The 9,210-nt window shown below is 38.8% G+C and overlaps 1 protein-coding gene, 1 long non-coding RNA gene and 1 pseudogene across 3 annotated transcripts; 2 read left to right on the forward strand and 1 right to left on the reverse strand.

The window, feature by feature from the left end:
* Positions 1-553: 553 nt before the first annotated feature.
* On the reverse strand, positions 554-8,500 carry LOC122061931 (low-temperature-induced 65 kDa protein-like). 2 transcript variants are annotated; one of them, XM_042625511.1, is made up of 6 exons: positions 8,452-8,500; positions 2,580-2,679; positions 2,320-2,505; positions 2,020-2,208; positions 1,010-1,915; positions 554-886 (listed from the first exon to the last, which is right to left on the reverse strand). In XM_042625511.1, exons 2-6 carry the CDS (start codon positions 2,650-2,652, stop codon positions 831-833), a joined length of 1,410 nt encoding a protein of 469 aa, XP_042481445.1. In that variant the 5' UTR covers positions 2,653-2,679; positions 8,452-8,500; the 3' UTR covers positions 554-830. The 2 variants fall into 2 exon arrangements, with proteins under 2 accessions (XP_042481445.1, XP_042481444.1); XM_042625510.1 differs by having other exon boundaries at positions 2,580-2,834.
* Positions 3,264-4,624, forward strand: LOC122061932. Its single transcript, XR_006134754.1, has 3 exons — positions 3,264-3,652; positions 3,928-4,016; positions 4,125-4,624. It is a non-coding gene; the product is annotated as an uncharacterized LOC122061932 (long non-coding RNA).
* LOC122060833 overlaps positions 4,675-9,210 on the forward strand; it is a 9,169-nt pseudogene continuing 4,633 nt past the window's right edge.

The following is a 9,210-nucleotide window of genomic DNA, read 5'->3' on the forward strand; positions in this document are numbered from 1 at the left end:
CGAATAATCGAACAAAATAACAGAAATTAAACCTAACATGATTTCATATATTAGTTTCACTTGTTCATGATTCAAGATCATAGGATCCTTTCTTTTGGAAGTTTCTTTTAATTTCTTAGTAAAAATAAGTAATAACATTCTGGCTAAATAATAAACACAAGTGATAAATATGAGAATACTAAAGATTTGAATAATAATTTTTTTTTTATATACAATTTAAATAATAGATTTTCACACTTCTGCTAAAATAATTTTCTTTATCTCTAAGTAAAGGAAATCACCGGAGATTATCACCAGAGACGAATCGAATCATAAAACTTGATTTTCCGATCATGATTCAAGAAAAAAAAATCAAAAATTTATAATTGTGAATCCTAAAAGGGAATATGAATTATTCCATTTACAATAGCAAATTTTTTTTTTTTTTCCTGTTGTTCTATATAAGACAGAACAAACCCCTCGCCATCCCCAGGAAAAATGAGAGTACATCAGGGTAGTGAGGGGTTTGATATTTTCTTCAGCCAAAAGATTCAGAAGTATTTCATTCAGAATATTTAAAAATCGTATTGTATTTATTTATTCTTTTTCCTGTTAACATTACGATTACAATATTCAACCCAGAGGAATTTAAAAAAAAAACACACACACACACAAATAAACACAAAAAAAAGCTCACGACAAAACGAAGTAAGAAACATGGGGAGGAAGGAAACAAATTCCCTCAAGTAATTTGAATTAAAACACTAAGACAGCGTCTCTACCGGAAGACGCTGTGCAATTGCAGCTAAATAAACCCATTCATTATCTCCTGCAGAGCATCAACCTGCACATCAGTTGCTGAACTCATTAAGCTTCCGTTCGACTACCTCGTCGCCGTCGCCGCCACCTGCACCTCAACAAAAAAATAATAAAAATACTTGGAAATCATCGTCTGATCCAGAAGGGGCCTGAATTGTATGTAGACCAAAAAGTCTAACAAGTTTATCTCATCGATGACCATGAACATTACCATGAGAGAAGCCATGTAACGCCTGCGATGTGTTGTGTTGTGGTGGTGGTTGTCGCTCCCCATTCTTCCCAAACCAAGACGTAACCGCTCCTTTGAAACTATCCACCATGCCCTTACCAACCTCGTTGCCTAAGGTCATTCCCTCCGGCGTGTTACCATCGTCAACAGATCCCAATCGCCTAGCTACCTCAGCAGACTCTGTTACTTTCCCCTGCGGCTGCGACACCTTCTGTGGCTCCTCCCCGTTGTGCGTATGCAATGCCTCCGATATAACCTCAGAGAGCGCTTTATCTTCATCACTCGGCGTCAGATTCTCCGCTACGTATTCCTTCATTGATCCCCCCTTATCAGTTCCTCCAACATCCCTGTTCTCCGTCGCCATCCCTGTCCCTGTCCCCATCCCCGTCCCCGTCCCCTGCATCTTTGACACCACCGCACTTCCAGCCTCAGCAACTTTCTCGTACACCGGGGCTAATTTCTCGGTCACCGTGGAAGCTACCTTACGGCCATATTCACCTACTGTGGCTGATTTACTAGCGTTACCGCCTTCTGCCGCGTCATCGTTTCCCCCATAACCAAGCTTTGAAGTGACTACGTTTTTAGCAGATGCTGCTTTCTCTGCAATTGTGGACGTAGCCGCAGAAATCTTCTCGGTATAGCTACTCTGGTTTGGTTGTTCCTCGACTTTACTGGTCCGTGAATGACTGTCCGGTTCGTCGGCGTTGAAGCTTTCCGGGATCACTTGGGAATTTTCCCCGGTGATATGGGTTTTAATGGGAGGTAAATTTGAGGGCAACTGACCGTGACTTTCGGTGGATGACCATGGTTTATGTTCACCTGATTCATTGGAAATTCCCATCTTTCCGAACGAACTGACCAAGGTGGTGACCCCCGCTTCTTTCCCACCTGCAATTCACATTAGCAGAGGGATCATTACTTCCATTCCATGATCAAAATTCAGTAAAATTTGTTATATTGGTTATTCTTCTACATTAATGTTTTTGAATTACCTGTGCTTGTAGGATCAGTAGCTTTGGTCTGATAATTTCCAGGATCAGATTCCTCAAACCCGTCCTTCGGTGCCTGAGGATCTTTCTCCAACGGTCGCAACTGCGGCTTAGGACCCAAATTAGCCCCGGATTGCTCCAATTTGTTCTCATGCGGGGACAGGACGATCCGAGTCGCTATTGTTTTGTGCACTGAAAATCCGAGTGAGAATCGTTCTCGACAGAGTGAGTAATGAGAGTGAGTATTACTCTTACCTTATTTCTTCTCAATCATAGACTTTTTAGATCACAAAGGGATAATACCATAAATACTCGGGGCTTGTTCAAATTCTTCTTCACCATCGTCTTCTTCTACCTCTGGATCATGATCGTGATCGTGTCCGTGGCCTTGCTTCTTAATACCGAGAGTGTCCTTTAACTTCTTTGCCTTGGCCTTCACCTTCTTTAAAATTGAATTCTTCTCATGATGTTCATCTTCTCCTTCAATAACTGCAACAAATTAACGAAGAAATGAGTTAGAACTCAACAAACACTAGTATCATCTGAGGACGGTGCTTTCTTACCGGCAGGGAGAGTTGTGCTTTGCGGGTCTTCTTCGTGAGTGTGTTGATGAGCGGGTGCCAGTTGTGAATCCATCTTGAGAGATCACGGAAAGCTTCTAGCCTTCAACAATGAACACACAGAGAAACCTATCTGTAGTATAACGTAGAGATGTAGAGATGAGGATATAATCGAGAGACTCAGCGGAGGATGGGGATGAACTCCATGATTTTAAAGAGAAAGCGCAGAGGCACATTATTGTTCTTGCCACCTTGCATCTGTTCATAAGACACGTGTAGGTTACTTCAAACGTGTCCCTCCCTTACACGTAGAACACCTTATGCTGTACACTTGGCAGGGAACTAATCATGCATGGATGTCCATTGTCGAGTAACTTCCTTATACAGTTTCACAGCGGTTACAGATTTAAAGTAACTAAATTTTTTTAACTGAAACGACAAAAAGGAAAACGTACGAAGAAATGAAGGCAAACTTGTCATTTCAACGAACCCTGATCCTTGAGATGCTTTTCTTCCACAGCTCCACCCCTGTGTTGGCGTTGTACGGAGCCATAGACGCCCAAGATCCCTAAGTTGGCCTTATGACGGTTTCATTTTAAGCATGTAGAAGCAAAATTTCGAATCGGACTCACGTTTCTCGTGTTCCTACGCGGAGGCGGGAAAGCAATAGAAGGGGAGTGTCGTGCGCACACAGCGCAATTAGTAGGAAATTGGGAATCAACAACACTATTTAAAGCGATCTAGCGGTAACCTGTAAATGGTCTATGGTTTCTCTGTTTCTCCCTCATTTGCTAATTCTGGTTCGACGAAGAAGAAGAAGAAGTAGAGCTTTTGCTTCAGACAAAGAAATACTCGATTGAAGAGCTGGGAGCTTGATAGCCTCAACTTTATCCATCTACCAGTATCTCATTTCCCGAACATCTTCGAGGGGGAAGAAATTTGTTCCTCAGACCATTGATGTAGACAATGTACAAATTCATGTTACTCTGATTAAAATGCTCACTCTGATGAACCGAATAGCGATAAAAACCGGAGAAACTCCACAAACTGCGGCCACTGTAGTTCAATTTGACAAGGTAAAATAGCGTTAAGTCATATGTTCAATTTCCTTAAGTGTAGCTCTAGGGTTGATGTGTCTTGCTTTAATTTGCACATTGCAATTTCTTTTAGAAAATTGAGCTTGCATCACTTTTAGCCAGAAGCGGAATTCCTTTACAATGACAACAAAGAAAACAGTCTGATAACTTGTAGATCTGAAGCTGTAGAGATCAAAATTCTGAAGGTTAAACAGAAGTTTTTTTGAAGGGAAATCTTTGTTTGTTCAAATTTGGTTTGGAATTCTGTTTTTCAGTTGCGGGGGGAAAGGAGCCCACTGATCAAGGGGAAAAGAATAGGTTCAAAGTAAGCCAGCTTGAGAGACCGGAACTGGATTGCTTCTTGGTAAAGTGGTTACTCTGACGAATCTTACTTTCGGATTTAATGTATTAATTGTGTTGCTTAAATTACACAAATTATTTTTGTTATTTCATTGATTGTATCCTTGCACAGGAGGAGCATGCACGCTTTTCTCAAAAAGAGGATGAAATCTTCTCCCAAGCTTTGGAAATTGGAAATCATCTGGCAAGATTTAAAGATTATTTACATCTTTTATAATAAACATATGCTTGAGAATCCTTTTCTTAGTTAATACCAATGGTTTTACTTTTATTTCATTTTTTGGGGGTAGGTAATGAGAGTTAATTTTTAGTCATTAGCGAGCGGAACAGAGGTTCTGGCTGGGGTTTGTGGTATTGATATTCTGTTCAAACATTTGATAATGGGGAACTTGTAAATTCATATTCTGTTCTTGTTTTTAGATTGTTGGGACTTTCTTTGAAAAAACATAAAGAAGTCGGAAGTTTTCATCTGTATTGTTGATAACTTTGATATTGATATTTTGTTCAAATATTTGATACTGGTGAACTTGTAAATTCATATTCTGTTCTTGTATTACGATTGTTCGACCTTTCTTTTAAGATACAAAGAAGTCTGAAGTATTCATTTCAGTGTTGCTGATAACTTGGTTATAGAGAACCTCATCAAACCAGGTAGAAAGGCCATGGACATGGGGGTTAGTGTCTGACATGAGGACAACAACGTGGTGACTGGTGTAAAACAAAAAAGGCATATAAAGAAGACAGAAGTATCCAATATATTGGCACTTTTCATAAAATATACTGATACTATTTATGCTCCAGGGGGATATTTCTAAATCAATCTCAACTCTCTATGGGTGCATCGAAGACCACAAGTTTGAACAACAGCTGAACTCTGTTGAATCCTCAGACGCGACTGATTATGTAGAAGATGGCAGCAAGTCTACATCAGTTCCCAGTGTGCCATTTGCAATGGAATCCTAGCAGATAACTCAATTACACCTTATGTTGATATGGTCATTAATCATTATTGTGAACAGACAAAATTTTGATAAAGAAATGCTTGTCACAGAGAAGCTCATACCAAAGGATTCTTGCAATGGAGAAAAAGGGACTGCAAGTTGTGGAGTGTGAGATCAATTTTCCTGTAGATCTGATCTTTGGTGCAGCAGTATGCCTTGTATGTTTGTAGGAACCATGGACCTCCGCCCCCGCCGCGGGATCGCGATACTGCACGTAGCGCGTGTACACACGCTCTAGGGTTCAACCCTAATGAGATGAGATAGTATCCCCTGGTCGTCAAATGCCAGGGGGGGATACACGCTATGGGTAAAAGGGAGTCGCCACCTAGAAAAGGGTCTAGGACCATAAATGTCTCCCCCAATCAAGGGAGAGAGACTAATGACTCTGATGGATAAGGCTAGTTTGCACCAAGATTCTGGGCAAGTGTCAAGTGACAGACTGGGAAGGTGTTAGGCACCCAGTCTGCCCGACCCGAAGGCCGGTCTCTTTTTGTTTGACCGAAGTTTGTTTGTACCCTACTAACTAGTCCTAAATCTAGGTCACTAAAAACCCTAAACTAGGTATCTAAGCATGACATGTGAAAACCCTAAACCAAATGTCTAAATTATGCTAGCTAGGTTATGATGCAAATAATGAAATGATTACACTAATTAAATAAGCATAAATGATTTAATTAATGTATTATGAGTCTTAGATTAAGCTAATGAAATAAGCCTAAACCTAGGATTAGTTTAGCAACTTATGAAACCCTAAATTAAACTAATTCGATTAATTGAGTCTAACCTAGATGGATGATTAATGAATTTATGAAATCCTAAATTGAATCAGTTAAAATGGTTAATCCTAATCCTTAGTAATTTGTGAAATAAATTATTGCAATCCTAATTAATCTAATTGGTAAAAATATTTTTAAATTAAATGGGGCCTAATTAAATTAGAAAAGTTAAATGGGCTAATTACATTAAATGAATGCATTTTTTCTAATCTACCTAATCTAGTATAGGAGGATTAAACTAAACCTAAGGTTTAATTAAATTAATTATGAAACCTAATTGGACTAATTATGTCTACTTTAAGCTAATCCTAAGATGAGTTAAACATTTTTCAAAACCCTAGTTAATCTAATGAGAAGAGAATCTTTTAACTAATTAATCTAGTTAATTATCCTACATTAAATAACTAATTAGTTGATTGATTAAAATAAACAAACCCCTAGAGGGAAAAAGATTGGTAATTACACAAGTTTAATAAATTGAATTGAATGAAGAAATCAAATGCAATGATTTAAAAAAACTAAATTAACAAACCACAATTAAATAAACAACAGTTGAAATGACTAATTACATTAACTAAGTTACTTTAATTAATCTAAATTAATACTACACTAATGCAAGTGAATGTTGGAGTACAAAAGATAGGAGATAGTAGGAAAACCCAAATCCCCAATACGCACCTAATGCTACGAGCCGGTTTGAGGGGCCAGCCACGCCCGTCCTAAACTAAACACGCCCTAAACTACGTCCCATATATTCATTTGCTGATTCAAAACCCTAACTTGATAGAAATTAGTGAAACCCCATGGTTATCATATGATTAAAAAATAATGAGCAAAACCCAATCGGTTTCAGCCCTCGATCCTAAGGGGCTGGATTAGAGTGACCCTAGGACTCCATATGGAATCCCCTAAAAATATTAATTGAAACACGGCGAATTAATTAAAACACGGCAAAGGCAAAAGTGAAATGGGAGAAATGTCACACAATGATAGGGGTTGGGAGCATATTACAATTTGAATTACAAAAATAAATAAATAAATAAAAAATGAAATGAATAAACAAAAGAAAATGAACACAAGAAAAAGAAAATAAAATAAAAAAAGGGATAGAGAAGGAGATGGGGTTTCGGCCTTAGCAGCAAGGAAGGGCAGGGAAGAACAGAAGAGGAGGAGAACTGCATTGGTCTGTAAGTCTGGTGGAGATCGATCCCACTTTGATCAAGAACCGCTTCGTTGTTTTGATCTGATGCGAATAGACCTTCAATCACCTTGCAAACACTTTCACCACTCTCATTGTTGCTTTCATCATCATCAAACCAAGTTTGTCCCATTTCTTCAACTGTTTCTATTTTCCCATTTGAAACCCCGGAATGATTCAAACTGGCATTATTTGTTGCAGACTAGAGTGAGGAGGCAGCAGAGAGAAGTGTAGCCAACGAAATGTGACTTCACCGCTTGAGCTATCAAAAAGACAACAAGGATAACAGTGTACACGAAGGGAGAAGGGAACAGAGACATGACCAATTGCATAATTGTCAATGTCTTCCTCGGTTCTTGGATCTGCCTCTGAAACCTTAGAGAAACTCCTAGAATCTAAAACAATGGAACTCAAACTTGCAATGCTTCTTGTAAAACAGACTTGAGAGACTGTGCAGAGGTGTGTGACAGAATATATGAACCTCACTATGAGAACGATCGACAAGACGATGAGGGGGATAATAACCATGACAAGGCAAGGACAGAGAGCTACCATTACGAAAGCACATTTGCTGTCCGCGAAATCCTCTTTGTCGGCTGGATCGTCTCTGATCTCAAAAGCATAACTTGGAAGAGGAGCAGCAGTGGTGGCCATGAAGATGGGAGATTTGAGTTCGGTTAGGACGAATAGAAGAGGAAGAAGAAGGGAGTGGAGAGGGTTAGGTGCGGCTGCGGTTCGGTTGCAGCAGCAGGGAAGGAAAAAAGAAAGAAAAAGAAGAAGAAGAAGAAGAAAAGAAGGAGAAGTTGCTGCCAGTTACAGTAGCAGGGAAGGAAAAGAGAAAGAAAAAGAAGAAGAAGAAGAAGAAGAAAAAAAGGGGAAGTTGAGTGTTCGGTTGCTGCCGGTTGGGTGTTGCAGCAGCAGGGAAGGAAAAGAGAAAGAAAAAGAAGAAGAAGAAGAAGAAGAAGAAGAAGAAGAAGAAGAAAAGAAGAAGAAGAAGAAAAGAAGGAGAAGTTGCTGCCAGTTACAGTAGCAGGGAAGGAAAAGAGAAAGAAAAAGAAGAAGAAGAAGAAAAAAAGAGGGGCTCGGTTGCTGCTGCAGGAGAAAAAAGAAAAGAAGAGAAGAAGAAGAAGAAGAAAAGAAAAGAAAAGAAGAAGAAAAGGAAGATTAGGTTATATGAAAAATTCTGATCCGAGGGTCCAGATTAAAAGAACAAAAGTAACTTAAAAACTAAACCAAATAAAGGTAAACATGTAAAAAAAACAATTAAACTTAACTAAGCTAAAAGAATCAATTAAACCTGAATATTTTTAATCGGACCGGAATAAATCAATTTACATCTGATAAACCGCATTAAACCAAATTGAGACTAATTAAACATAATTAATCTAAACAAATCAAATATTAATAAATTAGAAATTAATCTATTAAATTAGATAAACTAGTTCTAATAGAAAAGAAAAATACCTTAAACCGGCTTTAATCAAGAAACAAGGGGAGATAACCCTTGTGCTTCAAGACCAAAATCGAACTGAATCGAACCGAATCGGACTAAGTCTCCCGGCTCAAGGAAGGATTACACATTCAAAGATTTTTACTTGGAGGAATTATTTATTTAGAGAGAGGGAATTAGCAAAAACCTTCATGGGGCCATATTCCTTCTCTCCAATTTTTCTCAATTTTTTTCCTCCTCTTTGGAAGAGGGGAAGGGCTATTCTTATAGCCTTGGGACTTGGGACAATTCTCTCATATTTCCGATGTGGGACTAAAACACTAGAGAGAATTGTCCAAAAAGCCTTGCTTTTGGACAAAGGGGTTTGGGCGCCATGTGGCATGCTTTGGTTGCTCGGAATGGAATCTGATACCAAACTTTGGAGTCAACTTTCGGGGGTCATATCTTTCAAACCGTTTGTCGGAATTCGACGTGTAATATGTCGTTAGAAAGCTCAGTCCGAGCACTATCCAATGATGTGAGACATGATTGCAGTCTCAATCGGGAACCTTTACAAAAATATGCATAAATTAGGGACCCGGATCATATAATGAAAGAGAGAATCGGACGTCGATTCGCACAGTTCTCGCATCAAAGTGTAATGTCCGACTTGAGGGGACAAACAACAATAATCCACAACATCAAATTCTAATTTTTGAAAACATTTTCTCTTGAAATTTTATAGGAAAAAATGGTCATTTTCTACTCCAAGTTTGAAAATTCTCCAAGTCTAA

Source organism: Macadamia integrifolia, chromosome 14 (genome assembly GCF_013358625.1).
Source record: "Macadamia integrifolia cultivar HAES 741 chromosome 14, SCU_Mint_v3, whole genome shotgun sequence".
NCBI classification, from domain to species: Eukaryota; Viridiplantae; Streptophyta; class Magnoliopsida; order Proteales; family Proteaceae; genus Macadamia; species Macadamia integrifolia.

What these genes read in the sequence shown, in the direction of transcription:
- LOC122061931 (XM_042625511.1), bottom strand. Translation starts at nt 2,652, where the DNA reads ATGGATTCACAACTGGCACCCGCTCATCAACACACTCACGAAGAAGAC. An exon ending in AAGCACAACTCTCCCTGCCG is followed by an intron (nt 2,506 to 2,579) that starts GTAAGAAAGCAC and finishes AATTTGTTGCAG; the next exon opens with TTATTGAAGGAGAAGATGAA. An exon ending in ACAAGCCCCGAGTATTTATG is followed by an intron (nt 2,209 to 2,319) that starts GTATTATCCCTT and finishes TCGGATTTTCAG; the next exon opens with TGCACAAAACAATAGCGACT.